This window comes from Saccopteryx leptura, chromosome 3 (genome assembly GCF_036850995.1).
Source record: "Saccopteryx leptura isolate mSacLep1 chromosome 3, mSacLep1_pri_phased_curated, whole genome shotgun sequence".
Taxonomy (NCBI): domain Eukaryota; kingdom Metazoa; phylum Chordata; class Mammalia; order Chiroptera; family Emballonuridae; genus Saccopteryx; species Saccopteryx leptura.
Window position 1 is genome coordinate 183657600 of NC_089505.1, and position 20531 is coordinate 183678130.

A 20531-nucleotide genomic window follows, 5' to 3' on the forward strand; every position below is an offset into this window, starting at 1 on the left:
GGGGTGGAGAAGCAAATGGGCGCTTCTCCTGTGTGCCCTGGCCGGGAATTGAACCTGGGTGCCCCCGCACGCCAGGCCGACGCTCTACCACTGAGCCAACCGGCCAGGGCCTCGTGAAGTTTTTGCCAACAGAAGCATGCCTTTAATTCATTTGATTATCTTGTCTTTATCCGAAAAGTTGTCAAAAAGTTCACTGGTAACATCAAGCATGAATGTTTTGGCATACTCCCCATCTGTGAATGGCTTTCTGTTTCTCACAATTGCTAAAGCACCAGCAAAGCTAGCCGAATTCCAGTCACCTGGTTGGGTCCAAACACGGAGTTGCTGCTGACTAGCTTGCACTCTGCACAGTAGCTCTTGACACACTTTATTCCTGCTGGCCCCCGCTGGATATTTCAATGCAAACGTAGTACGGTGTGTGTCGAAGTGCAGCTTTTTATATTTGACCATTTCATTAATGCAATTTTATCATTGCATATTAGACACACTGTAGAACCTGCTCTTCTCCACAAAGGCAAATTCCTCTATCCATTCCTGCTGAAAAGTACAATACTCCTCATCTTTTTTTCTTTTAGCCACCTTCTTTGTCAAAAGGGTTTCTGCAATTAGCTAGCTGACTACTTGATTAAAAGGAGGCAAGTTTACTTCCTGACCTCACAACAACCCATGTACATTACGCATTATCCAATAAAACTCTGGTGTTGTCCCGGAGGACAGCTGTGATTGGCTCCAGCCACCCACAACCATGAATGAACGGTAGGAAATAAATGGATTGTAATACATGAGAATGTTTTATATTTTTAACATTATTTCTTTTATTAAAGATTTGTCTTCAAGCCAGATGCAGCCATCAAAAGAGCCACATCTGGCTCGCGAGCCATAGGTTCCCAACCCCTGATCTAGGCAATGCAGTAGTTAGATTCACTTCAATGAATACTGACTACAGGAAAGAAAGAAACAAACAAAAAAAGATTCTTTTAAGTCACATTTACTGGTTCACATAAATATCTGAAAACAAATACATCTGTCATCCCTTTCCCTATCCTTGGCACATATTACTATAGATCTTAATACAAACTACTATAAATATTCACAAGGGAAAAATGAATTTAAAAACATGAAAACAAGGACAATAAATAGCCAAATAGGGCGACCATTAAAAGGACTGTTTTTTTTTTTTTAAATAAGCCACCGATTCACAACTTTTATTAAAATATTTTATATTTTATAACCTGATCTTATCTCGTTTTGACAGCAGCTGAATTAAAAAATTGCAAAATTTCAACTAAACAAAACATTCAGACACAAGTTTATACTTCAAAAATTCTATCAACTTCAGCAAGTAAAGAATAACTGCATATGAATTTACATTAGTCCTCTGGTCCAGAATACGCTTTCCATTTAAAATATTTGTAATCACTCTTCTGTATGGCATGGGTAGCTTCTAGTGGGAATTAGTATACAGTCTGTTCTTGATGAACACGACAGTAGACAGTTGTTGCCTGATGCCTGGATGATGCTGAATGTGGCAAAACCAGCGAGACAAATTAAGATATTTCTCCTTTTCTTGAACTGTTAGGTCAACCTAAGTAGAGATTAAAAACACAAACAACACAGACATTACATAAGCACAGCTATTAATATCATTGGAGTGGGAGATAGATATTGGGGAAGAAAAAACCTAGTTCTCAAAGCCAACATGTTCAGATAAGAGTGAAAAATTTCAGCCACTTGGAAGAGCTACCGATTTATTTAAGGCTTTTATGTTCAGTTCAAAACCAGGTGTGCTTTCTAGGGAAATCTGGCATTTTTAACAAATGTCAGTTTTACATTAACCCAGGATCTGGATGCCCAAAGAGTTCGTTTTTTACTTTATTGGAAAAGAAAACAGGAGTAAGAGAATAGCTTCCAAAACAGTAAGATATGGTTCTTACTCTAATATCTTCCAGCAAACCTAAAAAAAGAAAGGTTTATTGGCCTCTAAAATACTTAAGGGAATACTTTGTAAACTCTTATACATACATATGTATGTACAGCTATTTATAGATGGCCGGTGTGTGTGTGTGTGTGTGTGTGTGTGTGTGTGTGTGTGTGTGTGTGGACTACTGCTTCCTTTCTATTGAACTCTGGGGAAAAACTCCACTCAAAAAGACAATGACCCTTTTAATTTTAAGTGATTATTGCTTAGTACATAAAGGGCTATTTCCAGCGGCAAATGCCTCAGGTGAACAATAGACTTAAATTCTGTGCAATAAAGCTGGACTCTATCTTCAATAGATGTAACACTTCACAGAATTTACTATCAAGATACAAGAATGCCCAGAGATCTGACTGGAGAAAGCTCCAGTAAAAGCAGTTGGTGCCAATCATTTCACTGGGCTCAAAATCCAAAGACTTTTCTCTGAAAGACAAATCTTAGATTGGAACCATGAAGAGCTGGCAGGGAAAGAGAAAGCCAGAAGACAGTAACTCACAACCGTGACCCGTGAAAAGCAGCCCAGTTCCTTTTCCAGTTGTTAATTCAATATTTATTTAGTGGATATTGCAAGATAAACAATAAAAAGGTAGACATACAGTATTTTCTCAATAAGTATTTAAGTGCTCTCCTATAGTCATTTTATATTTACTACGAGTCAATTTAAAACGAAGACCTGAAGCAAGTTATCCTGCCTTCCTTTTCGCCTTCATGATATCAGGATACTACTATTTCCGTACATATTTGATCTTTTAACATTATCTTTGGTGGTCTCAACTACTTCTGTTGGCCATGTTTGCTTAAATTATTAGCAGTGATGGTCTCATTGGTTCTGCATAAAAATTTAAGTTTTGGGTTTAAGCACATACGAGCTGCTATAGTAAATTATAAAATATACTCATCTTGTTTAAGGGGATGTCAGGTTGCACCTACTTAACAGACAGATGCGACTATAAGTGTTCCACCTACAAAATAAGTCTATAGCACGGAGATGAAAAAAAATTAACATATTTGTCAAAAAATTGGTCAAGAATGTCTTTTTTATGCAAAACAGACTTTTTATTAAATGAGAATTCATGGTTTCACACGTAAAGAATTGTTATTCCTGTCTGATGGGCATACACAGGAGGCACTTAAACTATTATTGTGGAATAAACTAAACATCAGTCTACATTTCTAAAAGTAAAACATATTTTATAAAAGAGCTTTTTGGTTCTTTTTTTAAATCTTTACCATATGTGAAATCCACCACTGATATCAAAAGAAAATATAGATTTTTAAAAAAAGCTCAACCACTAGTTAACATAGCTGCAAATCTGATAGAAAATGGGGGTGAGTTCACTAAAATAAATAAATAAAATTCAAAACCACTTCAGCAAATCTCTTTAGTAGTAGTTAAAGCAAACAGAAAAACAAGTTTTACTGCAGCTTCATCTCATGATCATTTGAATCTGCCCACTCTTTTGCAATTTACTCTCCAGAACTCTCTTTTAAAATGTCTCCATCCAGCCATTTTGTGAGCTATTATTTTTCAGAATAAACTAAAACGCACTGCAAAGAAGACATTTCCAAACACTAGAGTGCTGATGTTTGTCTGATCTACGTTTAAGTTGCTCACTCAGGGCCCTGGCCGGTTGGCTCAGTGGTACAGCATCAGCCCAGTGTGTGGATGTCCCAGGTTCAATTCCTGGCCAGGGCACACAGGAGAGGCAACCATCTGCTTCTCCACCCCTCTCCCTCTCCCTTCTCTTTCTCTGTCTCTTTCTTCGCCTCTTACAGCCATGGCTCGGTTGGAGCAAGTTGGCTCCAGGCACTGAGGATGGCTCCATGGCCTCATCTAGGTACTTAAATAACTTAGTTGCTGAGCAACGGCCCCAGAAGGGCAGAGCATCGCCTCGTAGTGGGCTGCTCAGTGGATCCTGGTCAGGGTGCATGTGGAAGTCTGTTTCTCTGCCTCCTTACTTCTCACGGAAAAAAAAAAAAGTTGCTCACTCAGATTTTGAAACAGGGTAAAAGAGCAATGCATACTTCCTATTCACATTTCAGAACAGTGTTTTTTATTAGAGGATGAGCATATGCTGCTTCCAGGCTTTTTATTTAAAATTACAACAAAATATGACACACAGAAGAATCAATATTCTTCAACTCAAAATTTTCAAATTTAAAGTCTCTAGTGTAAGAATTATAACAGACCCACAGTATAAAAAAATTTCATTCCAAGACCTTTTTAAACTTTGCCTAACATTTCCCAATTTATTATTTATTTAATAATTTATTAAATAATTTTTAACTAGATGATCTGTTTTAGAAAATGCAAAGTTGTTCATTTGCCCTCAGAAAACTTGGCTAGAAATACACAAAGCTTTTCCAAAATGATCAAGTCACCACTTAACCTTCCTTTAGTTTCAACTTTGGACTTGTCCCTTGAGTCTAAGAAAATTATGACTGACCTCTATTTGTTAACTTTGCTACTTTTTGGTAGACAATCTATTTCTGAATTTACAGTAAACAACAAGAGTTTTCTCCGCATCAAGCTTTCTGGATGGGATCATATGGATTAACATTGGTTTTCCTTCATCCCTTTTAGTAGACTAGTTTGGCTCCCCTCCCCTCCTTTGTATGACAGGAAACACAATGCAATTGTTCTAGTTACTACTTCCTGCTTCTTACTGGTCTACATGCCAGTGTCTACTTAACCATTCCTTTTTTATATCTATTGGCACTCAATAACTAGTTTGAACTTTAAAGCCAAACAGATAATATTCTGAGTCACTACTTTTCCACGAAGACATGTGAGAAATACTTGAAGGGATCTATTCCAGAGAATGATGAAATGCTGGTCTGCTACCCTTACTACTGGCACCACGCTGCCTCTGGGATATGCTCTCTGGCCAGCCATCCTGGCCAGCCATCCTGGCCAGCTCTACAGCTATTTCTTTCCATTTTTCCTTTCTTCCTAAAAGAATGACATATCTCCATCTGTGTTCTGAACTTCAAACAAACAGATTTCAGTTGATAACAATCTGATACTCAAGCAGCACATAATGTTACGAAGGATTTTAATAATCTTGAGTAACAGTCTGTTCATACGGACTGCTATCTACTAGTGAAATCAGTTTAAGAAAGCAATGAGTCACTGGTGTGATAATAAACAGCCACACTAACTGGCAGTGTATCAAAGGAAGAACAACATAATATTCCTCAAAGGGAATTTAATTTAGATCAGGGGTCTCAAACTCGCGGCCCACGGGCCGCATGCGGCTCACCGAACAATTTTGTGCGGCCCGCAGACTAATCCACGAAGTTCAAAATATTTTGGATAAAATTAAGTAAGCCTAGGGGCCTACTTGTATTTTTCATTTCTCTAGCATCCTAGCTAGATATTAGCTTAGTTAAACAGCAGTTGTGATGCGAACTACAGTTTCTGGTCATTTTGTGACACTGAGTAAACTGCATGTACGATTGTGCTTGTTGTAATGATTTTTTTTTTGTTTTCAACTGCAGTGAGAAAAGTGTTGCGTAACAGTTGCCTTTTGTAGACCTAGTGCGGCCCGCCAATCGGCTGTGATCTTGCTCTGCGGCCCACATGCTGAGTTGAGTTTGAGACTCCTGATTTAGATAGACCAGATCTTACAATTAGAGTATGTTGGCCACAACTAAAATTGGGCTTACACTGAAATAAAATACAGCAGGATTATTTAATGACTTGAAGATTCCATGACTGCTGCTTTGTATATTGCACTGATTACATTTTAAGTATTTAATAACATGAACAAATAAATGAAAAATGAGGGCAAACATAAATATACCAAAGTAAACAGAGCATGGGAAACTGTCTGATAAATATGAGCAGGTAGCCAATCAGAAGTTCATATCTACTGTGCTTGAATTTAATACCTAGTAATCATTTCTTTCTCATCTGGGTAGTTTTACACCAAACTCAACAGGGATGTCATTTAAAACCACAGTACAGTTCTGTAACATTTAGTCTGCAAGGCCTGTTCCTTGATAAAGTATTTATTTCTCCCATGTACTTTGCCTGAACTTGGACCAAGGTAGAAGAGATGCTTTGGCTATAAACTCACTTTATGAAGCCAAGAGGATAGTTAACTTACATAGTATTCCACTCAGTTATGTTTTTTAAAAAGATAAGCATAATATCCTTAATCATAACATCCTACTCACTACATATAAAGAGGATATACATCTCAAATTAGGAACTATAAATAGCTACAGGTAATTAAATATTGTTAATGTAACCCTAGTTTTAACATGTACCATTGAATGAAACAGTTCCAAGCTGCTTGAAAACCAAACATCCTGGAAGGCATCAGGTATCATCATTTAACTTTACGGCTGTTATATTTTGCATTATGGAATTACGACCTTGTTTACTCTGCTGGCAAAGAAATTCCACACAAGCTCCCTCCTTCTCAGAGTATTCTCTGCAGTAGCATGACCTGCATAAGCCAGGGGACAGAAAAATGAAAATACCGGCATACACTTGGTTTGCAAGAGTTATACTTCATTTTCATCCTTTTTTCTTTTTTTAAATTAGAGGAGAGAAATGTTCTCCTGTTTAACAACAGCTTGATGCTCAATGAAGCCAGACCTTGAGAGGGTCATTCATTAGCCTGCTGAGAGGTATTGCGCGCAGGATTACAGATGACAATTCTCTAATATTAACTTCAAAATTAAGTAATGCCACAAGACACAAGGTGCAAAAAAGACCTCATTGATTGAATGTGTGAGGTACAGAATACAGAAAAATGGAGAACTCCTTTTTTTTTCCACAAGGGGGATATGGGTGTTGGAAGATTTCAGGGAGAGAGATGTAAGAAATTACAAACTCTGCGCCAAACTGCCTGGTTTTCAGACATGGTTTTGCCAGTTACTCAGGTGATCTCAAAGAAGACATCTCACCTCTCTATGCTTCAGCTACTTTGTCTGTAAAATGGAGATAATAGTACTCGCCTCACATGGCTGTTAAAGGATGTAATGAGTTAACATTTATAAAGCATACAGAACAGTGCCTTTATAGTTAGTGCCAAATAATTATTTGTAAATAAACTTAAGATAAAAACAATTTAAAGAGACTGACCAGAGATACAAACATTGAAGATATGAGAAAAAAAGAATATAAAGTTTGGGACAAGATCCAGAAAGGGGGCAGAAGGTAGAGGGGGAAGTGAGGTAAGACACCAGAGGAATGGATCAGCTTAGGAAAAAGCAAGCTGATTCTCTCTGAGGCCCCAAGAAGGAGACAAGATGAAGGAGGAGACAAGACATAGGCAGGGCTGGAAGGTGAGTGTGTTCAAAGTCTAGCCTCCATTTTCTGGCTGAATAAAGGAAGAAGGCTCTGTGATAATGACTGAAGATAAAGGGGGAGACAGAAAAGTGAAGCTTGAGCAAAGTGCTAAAAGTCTGGAATTGTTCCCAGGAGGAGTAAAAGAGCTGATCAGTGTGGCCCAGCTGAAGTTGAAAAGTGTAAATTTACTGTGGTGCCAATCTTCAGTGTTGTAACATCTCCAACAGAACTCAGCCTAGACATAGCATTGAACGCATTTATTTAGACTAACCAAGAGTCGGGGATTTACAGGAAAGGGTGCTGAATATTCTGTACAGCAGAACAAAGAAAATGAAGATACCACAATAAAAGGATGAAGTTGAAATTACACTAAAGGGAATCTAGGTTGGATGGGGGAGAAAGTATGTAGGTTAGAAAAAAGGGAAGGGGTTACTTTAGATAATGATGGGGCTTAGGGAGTAAGAGATTAAGAGCTAAGGAGAAGATGAGGTACTAGAATGAAGATGGAGAGGTGGGATCCAAGTGATGATGACAATCAAGTCCAAAGGGTGGCAAGAGAAGCAGTTGCAAGAAGAGCAGAATGACAGGAATCCAGCAGATCAAGGAATAGGAAGCAACTATGTGTGATGTGCACACAGAAGGAATATTTACATATATTTGCATAAGGTACCTGTATAAAAATCGCTCCTTTCATTTTTACTTGATAAACTGAAAACTGAAACTTGATTTAAATTCAAGACAAATAAATCATCTGAACATTACAGAAAAAAACAATGCAAAACAGTAACTATTCAAATACTTACAATGAAGCGATGGAGGCCATAGTATAACAGGATATCTGCTAAGGTAAAGTTGTATCCTGTAAGGTAGACTTTATCTTCAAGATATGAATTAAGATCCTAGAAAAAAAACAAAAATTTATTTAAAAGACAGTAATACTAAAGTTAACTACCATTATCATTTGACTTTAAAACATTTAGAAGGCTATTAGGAAACTGAACACTGACATCTAGTTTAATAAATTGTCTTTGACATTAATAGATTCATTCAAAATTACAAGTCATATACTAGTCATCTCATTTTAAAAAATAGGGCAAACATCATTAGTCTTATTTTAAAGAAATAAGAAAACATTAAAAATTATATTCAAAGCGATCATTTCAGATTCTCAATTTTTTGGGGGGAGAAAACATTTTATAAATCATGCTCATGTGAGATTTATTTTTTCCATTAAAACATAAAAAGCTCCTCAACAATATTTAACTCTTAAGAGAATTATAATTTATTGGTTTGTTGCCCTATTATATATGTACATTTTTAAATTTTTAATTGTGCTACAATACCTGTAACATAAGATTTACCATTTTAACCATTTTTTAAAAATTTTATTTATTCATTTTTAGAGAGAGTAGAGACAGAGAGAGAGAGAGAAGGGGGGAGGAGCAAGAAGCATCAACTCCCATATGTGCCTTGACCAGGCAAGCCTGGGGTTTTGAACTGGCGACCTCAGCATTCCAGCTCTATGCTTTATCTACTGCGCCACCGCAAGTCAGGCACATTTTAACCATTTTTTTAATTATATAATTCAGTAAGTGTTATGGGTATTTACACTGTTGTGCAACCAGTTTCAGAATTTTTTCATCTTGTAAAACTAAAACTCTATTCAACAACTCCCCATTTCCCTCTCACCCCAGGCCCTGGCAACTACCACTCTGCTGTGTCTATGAATTTGACCACTTTGGATACTGTATATATATGGAATCCTAAGAGTATTAGTCATATGTAACTAACTTATTTCACTTACCATAATATTTTCTTTAAGGTTCACCCATATTGTAGCATGTATCAGAATTCCCTTTCTTTTCACGCTAGAAAATATTGCATTGTATACGTATATACCACATTTTATTTATTCACTCACCTGTCAATGGACACTTGGGTACTTTCCACAACTCAGCAGCTATTGTGAATAATATTGCTATAACCATTGGGTGTACACACACCTGTTTGAGACCCAGTTTGGGTATATATTTGTAAGTGCAATTACTGGATCATATGGTGATTCCATTTTTAATCTTCTGAGGAATCACTATACTTTTTTCACAGCAGCTTTACCTTTTTACATTCCCATGAAAGCACAGGGTTTCCCATTTCTCATCAACATTGTTATTTTCTGTTTCTTTGGTAGTAGCAAACCTAATAGAGGTGAGGTGATTATCTCATTGTGATTTTGATTGATATTTACCTAATGATTATTAATGCTGAGCATCTTTTAATATACTTATTAGCTTTGCATATCTTCTGAATGTCTACCCAGGTCCTTTGTTCATTTTCAGTTGGATTCTTAGATTTTTCTTGGTTGAGTTTAGGAGCTCTTTATATACTGCTCAAAAAATTGGGGAGTATTTTATAGCTTCATATTCATTTTGAAATATCCCCTAATTTTTGTGAGCAGTATGTATTCTGGATATTAACCCTTTCTCAGATATGTAATTTGTAAATATTTTCTTCCATTCCATGGGCTGCATCTTCATTCTGTCAATTGTGTCTGGTGATGAACAAGTTTTAAATTTTGATATAGTCTAAAATGTTTGCTATTGTTGCCTATGTTTTTGGTATCATATCCAATAAATCACTGTCAAATCAAATGATGTGATTTTTTTCTCGTTTCCTTCTAAGAGTTTTATATATAGTTTTAGGTCTATGCTTAGGACTTTCCCATTTTGAATTAAATACCATGCAAAGTAGGGGTCCAACTTCATTCTTTTATAATTGGGTAGTATCTAGTTTTTCTAACATCTTAAAGACTCTAGTTTTAAACACCATATAAGGCTACAAAAAGTCCTGTCATTTGTTCTCTAATTACCATCAATTTTTAAAAGATTATTTTAAATATATACAAAGTTAGTTCCTTTAAAATCATTACAAAAAAAAAATGCTAACTATTGAACTTCCTAAATAGCCACTAGGTACTTCTGAAGAAAAAAATATTTAAAGAACATGTTAAAAAAGTGATATAAAAATATTTAAAAGGCCCTAATTTAAATTTGACATATTGTCTGACAGACCAGCATGAACAAATCAATTAAGTTCCTGAGAAAAGATAAAAATCTGGATAAAAATATTATATGAATACTTTTGGTCCCTCTCAAATTTAACATATAATTTAACAGCACAGGAATTTATATTAAATTACCTTTAAATTAAATAAGACAAAATATTTGTTTAACCTTTAAAAAAAGGTTTATACATAGGTTATATGAAGTATTATCAGATATTCTCACAGGCTTCTCTAAAGACTAGTTATAAAGCACTGCACAGTTGTCAATAGCATTAATTCTGGAAAAATTCTTTTTTTTTTTTTTGTGACAGAGTCAGACAGAGGGACAGACAGACAGGAAGGGAGAGAGATGAGAAGCTTCAATTCTTCGTTGTGACACCTTAGTTGTTCATTGATTGCTTTCTCATATATGCCTTGACCGGGGGGCTACAGCAGACCGAGTGACTTCTTGCTCGAGCCAGTGACCTTGGGTCCAAGCTGGTGAGCTTTGTTCAAACCAGATGAGCCCGTGCTCAAGCTGGTGACCTCGGGGTCTTGAACCTGGATCCTCCGCATCCCAGTCTGACGCTCTATCCTGGTCAGGCCTGGAAAAATTCTTAAACAGTAGAGACAGCATTTTGTTTTCTTAAATCACATTCCAAATACCTGCTACGTGGTAGATCACAAATCAGTAAATGCTCGTGGAGTTGAACTTAATCTTTCTAAGTTTGCCTATGCCTTTATTTAAAGACAGTGATTTTCAAAGTTTAAGGATATGGATTATTAGAGGTGATATAAATGAGGGCACAAAGGAATGTGGACATAAATGAGGAGATAAATTCAGAAGAATGAAAGTAAAATTTGGGTAGGAAGGGTAAAATATATTAGAACTACCACTTAAATTCTAGTAATCAATTGAATGGAGATAGTTTTTCTCCAAACATATTTAAATGAAATAACTTTGATAAAGTATGAAAATAAAGGTATCTTCATTTAATTTAAAGAAGCATTTTAAAATAAGCATTTTAATAACAGTCCTTAATATATAGTGTATATATTCTTTCATTTTTTGTGACAGAGAGACAGACAGAGGGACAGAGAGACAGGAGAGAGATGAGAAGCATCAATTCTTTGTTGCAGCCCCTTAGTTGTTCACTGATTGCTCTCTCATATGTGCCTTGACCAGGGGACTACAGCAGACCGAGTGACCCCTTGCTCAAACCAGTGACCTTGGGTTCAAGCTGGTGAGCTGTGCTCAAAAGGAATGAGCCCGCACTTAAGTCGGACCTTGGGGTTTCGAACCTTGGGGCCCCCTGCATCCCAGTCTGATGTTCTATCCACTGCGTCACCGCCTAGGTCAGGCTATAGTGTATATGTATATATTCTTAAAACAGAATCTATATCTACGTTTTAGTTATACAGATTCTTAAGGTTAGAATCTTAAACTTTTTTTTTTTTTTTGGTATTTTCTGAAGTGAAAAGCAGGGAGGTAGAGAGACAGACTCCCACATGAGCCTGACCAGAATCCACCCAGAAAGCCCACTAGGGGACGATGCTCTGCCCATCTGGGGCATTGCTCCATTGCAAATAGAGCCATTCTAGTGCCTGAGGCAGAGGCCATGGAACCATCTTCAGCGCCTCAGCCAACTTTGCTCCAATGGAGCCTTGGCTGCGGGAGGGGAAGAAAGAGAGAGAGAGGAGAGGGGAAGGGTGGAGAAGCAGATGGGCGCTTCTCTGAAGGGGGCAGGCTGGCAGTCTGTTCAGGTAAAAGCAATAACAAGTACAACTACCCCTAGGCAGAAGGAAACAAGAAGGTCAATAGCTATTTAGCTACTGAATCTCAGAGAAGAGATTCCTGTATTAATAGTTCACTTATTTCAGCCTGTAAGCAGAAGTCACAATACCTTCAACAGAATACGGATATCATCTTTAGTGGAGTTTCCATCTACTCGCGTTACTCTGTACTCTAACCACTGCTGAACTATTGCTTTTTCTTCTGCTGTGCTCCCAAGCAAGTATTCTTTCTTGGCTTGCTTGACCAGATGAGTCGCTATAGTAGTCAATCCGGTTAGACTTGGACCATTGTTTGTTTGAAGAACTGGAATCTTTAAAAAAAAAAAAAAAAAAAAAAGGGTTCTTCAGGTAATTTCAAAAACAAATACTAGCACCACTGCAATTCTAAGTAATTGCTAAATTCCTCAACTGTTTTTCAAATAGTCTAAGATTTTACTTTCAGATACTAAATTATGTACTAAATTATGTAAATGAAAGTCAGGAAAATAGCAATTATATAATATACATTTGATAACAGATGCTGATGCTGAAATTGGTAATAACATTGCAAAAATCAGTATAATAGTTCTATGTAATTTATAACCATGTATGTACAAAAAGAGAAAATGTAAGTCCTTATAACACTGCATTAATTTTGATCAAGTTTACCCACACCCTATTTTATTTTAGAACAGTGAACATGCTTAAATAAACCCAACTTCTGTAATAACAAAAACAAGGACATTATAGTGACACTGAGTTCATGTTAATATACAGTGTATCCGTAAAGTCATGGTGCACTTTTGATTGGTCACAGGAAAGAAACAAAAGACGATAGAAATGTGAAATCTGAACCAAATAAAAGGAAATCTAAATGGGATCTATGCTGGTGTTAGTGTTATATAAGCTGATATAATTATCTATCTTATTAACTAGGTATGGGCTGTGATGGTGACTTGGTTGTCATGGACTGCATATTAAGCAATTCTGGAGTCACTCTAACTCTGGACTCATATTTCATATTAAAAAACCACACTGCAAATATAATTTGGGCAACTGGTAATAAAGTATGGGTTTCAGGTAACCATCTGAAAGATTATCCTAGTTTTCATGTTTCCCCTATTATAACAGCAATACAAATGGTCATCTAATCATTATATCTTCTAAGATAGGTAAATAATCTTGTCCTCGTTTTACCAATAAAGAACCAAGGTCACCAGGTCTGTAATGGCAGAATCAGGTTTGAATAAAATATAGCTGGCTCCTAAGTCCATCCTCTTTTCTTTACACAGCCTAAAGATAGAACTCTTACACAGCTGCAATCATGGGACACAGATTATTTTCTCATTCATCTTAGGGTTCCACAGTTTTCAATGAATACACTTTTAATGACTACAGAAGTAATATTCCAATGTGCTGATAATTTAATGAACCATTCCCCTAGAGCTGGATCTCTGAAATGTTTTCAGTTGTTTATTATTGGTAATGTTGCAAGAATGCCTAATTGCTGGCTTACTACTGTCAGTTGTCTTAAAAAGAAATGACTGCATCTTATTACATATCCTCATCCAGTCCTCAAACACAAAAATAGAAGTTTCAATAGCTGTCTTCTGCTACAAAAATGAAAAACAAAAAGAAACCATATTCCGAACTGCAAAGCCCTCACAATTGGGCCTCAAACTATAATTTTGGGTTTACTTTGCATTGTATCACTCATTATACTGCTCTACTTTTGCCCCAGACTTCTCAATGGTCATAACTTATTGGTCTTTCACAATTTAAATAGATTTTTCTGTGAAGTTTACAAACCCATTCTTATAGTAAGAATTAACTTTCTCATCCATACTCAACAATGCTTACCTCCATTTAGTAAACATTCTTGTTCTGCCTTAAATTAGCTGCCAGTGACAGCTTCATACTAGACAATAAAATCCCCTAAAGGCAAGACTCACCCCTTTGCAATGTTCCCTATAAAACAGAAATCAAACTAGGGAATAGTGGTTGAAGGGACGGAATCAGCACGAGGCCAGAGGAAAAAGCAAATGCAGGTCACTTTGGCTCAAATGCCCTACCCTGCTACCAATCACTGGGCTATCTTAAGCAAGTTGTGGATCCTTTCTAGATTTCAATATAATTTACATGTAAAAACTACAATATGTTGCTTTTAAGACAAGATCTTTTAAAAATTAAATTTATTGGGGTGACACCAGTTTACATAATTATACAGGTTTCAGGTGCTCACTTCTGCAATACATCTCTGTACACTGCATTGTGTATTCACCCTCCCAAGTCAAGTCTTTGTCCATCACCATTTATCCCCCCTCTACCCTCCTCCACCTCCCCCACCCCCGGAGTCACCACATTGTTGTCTGTATCCATGAGTTTTTTCTATTCATTTTGTTGTCCTTCTGTGTTCTTATCACAAAGTTAATGTAATATATTTCACTGTCATAAGATATCATTATTCAAAATTATCTTGGAAAACTTATATTCTCCTTCTTTACCTACAGAAATAGGGCTTAGGATGTCAAATAATAATATGTTTGATAATGTGGTGTCTGTTACACTTAAGTTGATAACACTGTATAAGTGAAATTGCTAAAAGAAAAAAACTTAAATGTTCTCAGCCCCTCCAAAAGGTAAATATGTAAAATAATAGATGAGTAAACTAATTCAATTGGGGAAATTTTTTCATAATTTATACATATATTAAATCATATTGTACATTTTTAAATATCTTTTTTTTAATTTAGAAATTAAATTTAATGTGGTGACATTGATCAATAAGAGTACATAGGTTTCAGGTGAACATTTCTATAGCATTTGAACTGTTGATTGTGTTGTGTGCCCATCACCCAAAGTCAGAGCATTTTTCTGTCACCGTATATTGTCCATTTCACTTTTATCTGTGTCTGTAAGTTTCAGTTTTATATCCCACCTATATGGGGTGTATATTTGTTAAGACAAAATTTTAACATGGGCCAAATGAAGAACAGAAAATGTAAGAACAAAAAATAAATGACATCTGGAAAGAAATCTCAGGAAGGCAAAAAATGTATATAGTCATATGCCCTGTGATGATGTCTGGTGTACGCAACAGTGGTCCCACAAAACAATATGGAGCTAAAAAATTCCTATTGCTAGCGACATCACAGGTATCACTAATAGAGAGGACTGTTTATGGTCCTTTATCTGTTTCCAAGCAAATTTATTATGAAATAAAGAAACAAACCAAGCAAACAACCCTGGACATATTTCTAAAGGGAGTGGCACTTTCTTAAGAGCCTGAGGCGCTGTTATCACAGGAGATGAGAGCTCTACACATGTGATGCCCTGAAGACCTTCCAGTGAGACAAGATGTGGAGGTGGAGACAGTGACAGTGATGCTCCCGATCCTGTGTAGGCCTGGACTAATGTGTGTGTCAGTAATTTAGTTTTTAACAAAAATGTTTAAAAAGTTAAAAATTAAAAAAATCTTATAGAAAAAGGGATAAAAAATTTTTGGAAGTTGTACAAATATGTGTTTTAAGCTAAGTGTTATTATGAGTCAAAAAGTTTTTAAAACTTTAAGTTTTAGAAAGTAAAAAATTACAGAAACCTAAGATGAATTTATTATTAAAGAAAATTCTTTATAAATCTAATGTCACCTAAGTGTACATCCAGTGTGTGACCTCCTGGGTTCACCTTTACTCCCCACTACCTCGAAGAGAACTTCCAGTCCTGCAAGCTCCAGTCATGAACAGCAGTGTCATTATACAGAGGTACCATTTCTTATCTTTTATCCCACATCTTTCCTGTACCTTTTCTATGTTTAAGGAGACAAATATTTATCATTGTGTTTCAATTGCCTCCAGTACTCTGTAGTTACATGCTGCACAGGTTTGTAGCGTAGTGGCAATAGGCCATACCATGTAACTCAGGTGTGTAGGGAGTAGGCTACAAATAAATCTAGGTTTGTGGGTCACTCTGTGATGTTCTCACAAGGATAAAATGGCCTAACCAGGCATTTCTCAGAAGGTATCCCTGCCATTAAGCAATGCAGACTGTACCTCCAAAGTTGTCATATACTCTCCTCGTCAAATACATTACCTCCACAGCAAACATTGATAGAATACAAATGTCCTTCAATGCCTTGAGAAATCTGAGTCCTTATACCTTACCAATCTCATACATTTTAACTTTCCCCCCTAATTCTCTGCCCGCCGCACAAAGAAATCGATACATAACGCCTTAGAAAAGCTTTCCATGAATCTTCCGGATTGGGCCAACACCATTGTGTTCTCTAAACCAGCTAGCTTACTGTAGCACCATTCAGCATTGTGATGAAAACAGCTGTAATGTTTGCCCACCCAGCTAAAAAAGCAAGCTTCCTGAGGGCAGCTTCAGCTGTCACTGCTGTATTCCTCAGGCCCCTGTTACCTTTCTAAAGTAGTTGTCTCACAATGAATGAAAGGTATTCTTATAGTAACTGCTGTCACTGAATACGAACACAGGACCTCCAGGTTGGTGTACCCGCGGAGTCTTCGGAATCTCTTCGCTTTCCCAGTATGCGATCATACCAGGAAACGTTGGGGCCGAGCCCGAACGTAGCAGGTTCCCTCCCCCTTTCCGTGGGGTTCGGGGAGCAGGAAACGGCCGAAAGGCGCCAGCCCGCCTGCCCCGCTACGCAGACACGTGGGGAAATGAGGGGCCGCGCCGTCTCCCGGGCTGCTTCTGCCGGCCAGCCCGTCCTACCTGGGCTCAGCAGGTTCCGCTCACACCCACTCTTCCCCTCCGCACCGCCTCCGCTTCTCACCTGGCGCTCTCCCGGAGCGCTGTATTTGTTCCCTTCGCTTAGCTCCAGAGACTTCTCCAGCAGCGCCAACTCAGCGGCCGCCGCCATCTTTCGGCCAGAGCTCCCGGCAGGGGCAGAACAGGACGGCAAGGAGCTCCTGCATTGGCGGGGTGGGAAGGCTGGCTATTGGCTGAAAGGAGGCGTGGACGGCGCTGCGCGCTGGAGGCGGGGCCAAGGGGAGGGAAAGGGCGCGTTGTGAGACCAGTGGAGTGGTGCAGCACAGTGCGATGTTCCCGGGTCGTGGAGTCCCCCATGTGCAGTCAGTGCTGGGCTTTTGCTGCTGCAAGAAGCTGAATCTGCCAACTTCCAAACGGGAGGCTCTTGCTAGACTGCCAGAATTAACTGGTTAACTGATGTAGCTTGCTAACACTTTTATACATACCGGTAATTGGAACCGAAACTTACCTTTTTTTGGTTCAGGAATCTGAATTTGAACGAACGAGTTGAATAGCAAGGAGTTAATTATATAGTATTAGGGGTTTCCAACAAATAGTGTTATTCATGGGGATTTAAATTGTGTTTTAATGTTGAAATGGAAAAACTAACTTTTCGTATGTCAATCTACAGCTCAATAGTAGCATAGAATATAAATATAAAGATTATTTAGCTCTGGCGGGATAGCTCAGTTTGTTTGAGCATCCTCTCAAAGTGCAGAGGTTGCTGGTTCCATCCCAGGTCAAAGCACACTGTAAAGCCAGTATCCCAGGCCACCACTACAGCCGGCTGGCCTCTGCAAGTTCGCATTTGATTCAGACAGCTGGTAATGAAACAACGGAGCCAAGAACTGGTGAACCATTACTTTTAATCCTAGCTCGCACCCAGGGGGTGAGAAATACACACAGTAGGAAAACACTTCCCTTTCTATTCAGGGCTCCCAAAGCCACTGACTTATCTGAGTGTTGGGCAGATAAAATATATTAAGCTCACTTTGTTAAAGATGGTGCTGCCCACGTGGAAGCCCATTACCCAGGTGATGGTATTGGTTGCCCTTCTTGCTTGGGATGGGCGTGATTATATTAATGTGTGTTGGGGCGGGCTATGGGCAGGCAGGATCCTTGTAGCCTGGGGCTTGGTTTTGAGACTAAGCCTTTCCCACCCTTTTTGATGTGGGGTGGTGCACTCTCATGAGGAATCCCATTATACCTCAGATAAGTGACTTTGTATCAGAGACTTCCTTGTTTGTATATTGGATTAAAGGTTTTGGTTTCTACACTATAAAGTGGGGCAGTTCAGGAGCTTGCTCTCTCTTGGTTCCTGAGATTAGTATTAGAGGAGAGAGGGGAGAGGAAAGCAGAGAGAGGCCACATGGAGGAGGCCAAGAGAAGCAGCCAAGATGGTGGAGTACTGAGTGAGAAGCCAGTTTGTGCAGAGTTTGTGCAGGGAGAAGGAAGGAGATGGGGAACAGAGGTGAATAAGGCTGGTGAGCTAGAAACCTTTGATTCTAGGAAACTCAGATAAGTCAGTGGCTTTGGGAGCCCTGAATGGAAAGGAAAGTGTTTTCCCACTGTGTGTATTACTTGCCCGCTGGATGCAAACTAGGATTAAAGATGATGGCCCACCAGTTCTTGGCTCCATTGTTTCAGTACCGTCTGTCTGAATCTAACGCGAACCTGCATGGGCCAGGCAGGTGTGATGGTGGCCGTGCCTACTGGCTTTACACCGGGTATTCCTAGAATCAAAAGTTTCTAACTAACCAGCCTTATTCACCTCTGTTCCCCATCTCCTTCTCTCTGCACAAACTCTGCACAAATTGGCTTCTTCAGTACTCTGTCATCATGGCTGCCTCTCCTATGCAATGATAATTTCAGGAACCGAAAGAGCAAACCCCTGGTCTGTCTCATTTTATAGTGTAGGAAATTAAAGCCTTTACACAGATACAGGAACAGATTGATATTTCTGTCTGTAGGTCAAATACGTTTTTAAATATGATGTATATATATATATATATATATATATATATATATATATATATATATATATATATTTGCTCACTTATAGTTTGCATTGGGTGTGGGAGACAGGCTGTAAGCCAGCAAAGTCATTATAGCCTAAGGCTTAGATTTAAGACTAAGCCTTTCCTGCTCTTTTAATGCTAAGATCTTTTCAAAACTAAGCTTTTCCCCACACCCTTGACTGTTGCATGATGTGGGGTGGTGCACTATTATGAGGAATCCCATTTATGCCTCAGATAAGTGACTTTGAATCAGAGACTTTCTTATTTGTATATTGACTTAAAGGTTTTGAATTCTACACTATAAAATGGGGCAGACCAGGGGCTCTCTCTTCAGTTCCTGAAATTAGCATTGCAGCTGAGAGGCAGCCAAGATGATGGAATGCTGAAGGAGAAGCCAGTGTGTGCAGAGTTTGTGCAGAGAGAAGGAGATGGGGAACAGAGGTGAATAAGGCTGGTGAGGTAGAAACGTTTGATTCTAGGAATACTCAGATAAGTCAGTGGCTTTGGGAGCCCTGAATGGAAAGGGAAGTGTTTTTCTACTGTGTGTATTTCTTGCCCACTGGGTGCAACCTGGGATTAAAGGTACTGGCTCACCAGTTCTTGGCTCCGTTCTTTCATTACCGTCTGTCCAAATCAAACCTGAACCTGTGTTGGCTAGGCAGCTGTGATGGTGGACATGGCTACTGGCCTGACATGTGGCATAGTCTGTGGCAGGATTTGGATCAGTTCAGTATGGAGCCACCACCACCTTTGAGAAGTGGAGTAGAGGACATGGCTGTCCTTTTGGGGGCTGTAGGCTGGCTGATTTTTGCAGCCATGCATGAGGAAACCAAGATCTCTATGGAAGAGGCTGCCCGGGACCTGCAAACCGAGCAGTGGAAGGAGCTGGAGCAAATGTAGGAGAAAGAGATGCTGACCCTGGAGCTGGAGCAAGCACCAGAGAAGGAGGCTGACCAGGTTCATGAGATTCAGTTGGAAATGGAGCAGCCACTGGAGAAGGAATCACAGGTTCATGAGTTGCAGATTGTCCTGGACATTGTGGAGAGCCAGCAGTGGTGGGAGACCAGGGCTGGGGCTGCAAGGCCCACAGAGAAGGCGGCAGCTGCCTGGAGCTCAAGCCTGGCAGTGGGAGCTGGTGTTTTCAGTTCCTCTTTGGAGGATGAGGAGAATCGGGCTGGAGTTGCGATCTGCAGTCTCCAGAAGATGAGCGCCCAGCAGCAAGGAGTACCTATTATGCCCCTGGTAGGTCTGCGATTTTGGGACATAGGGGTGAATGCCATCATGCTCTTCGGAGCAGAGATGGAAATGCTAACTGCCGTTGCCATGTGCTCCTCCTTGGGACAGTGTAAGACCTGCCAGGATGGCAGGAGTGTGTGTGTGTGTGTGTGTGGGGGGGGGGTGTTTTGAGGCCCCATGTGAATGGACTAATTCCTGGACTACGACTGGAGTGGGCACTGGCTTCTTTGTTGAATGGACTTATGGATTTTGGACAATGTGAAATACCCTGAATGGGGAGGGGGCGGCTTTGCTGGAGGCCCTCTCCCTACCCTGGGAAGCTTTTCATATGGCTAAGTCTGAGGACATTTTGTGCTTTTGGCAAAGTACTCAGAGACTGGTGAAATGTACCTTTGTAATTGTTAAAACTGT

General features: G+C 39.0%; 1 protein-coding gene across 2 annotated transcripts; it reads right to left on the minus strand.

Annotated features, from left to right (window-relative positions):
- Window positions 1–798: 798 nt before the first annotated feature.
- Window positions 799–17048, minus strand: EEF1E1 (eukaryotic translation elongation factor 1 epsilon 1). Of its 2 annotated transcripts, XR_010749915.1 has the most exons (5): window positions 16892–17048; window positions 12228–12428; window positions 8087–8182; window positions 1370–1585; window positions 799–940 (listed from the first exon to the last, which is right to left on the minus strand). XR_010749915.1 is itself a non-coding variant. In XM_066372241.1 (4 exons), exons 1-4 carry the CDS (start codon window positions 16976–16978, stop codon window positions 1445–1447), a joined length of 525 nt encoding a protein of 174 aa, XP_066228338.1. In that variant the 5' UTR covers window positions 16979–17048; the 3' UTR covers window positions 951–1444. The 2 variants fall into 2 exon arrangements, 1 of the variants encoding a protein (XP_066228338.1); XM_066372241.1 differs by lacking the exon at window positions 799–940 and having other exon boundaries at window positions 951–1585.
- Window positions 17049–20531: the final 3483 nt, after the last annotated feature.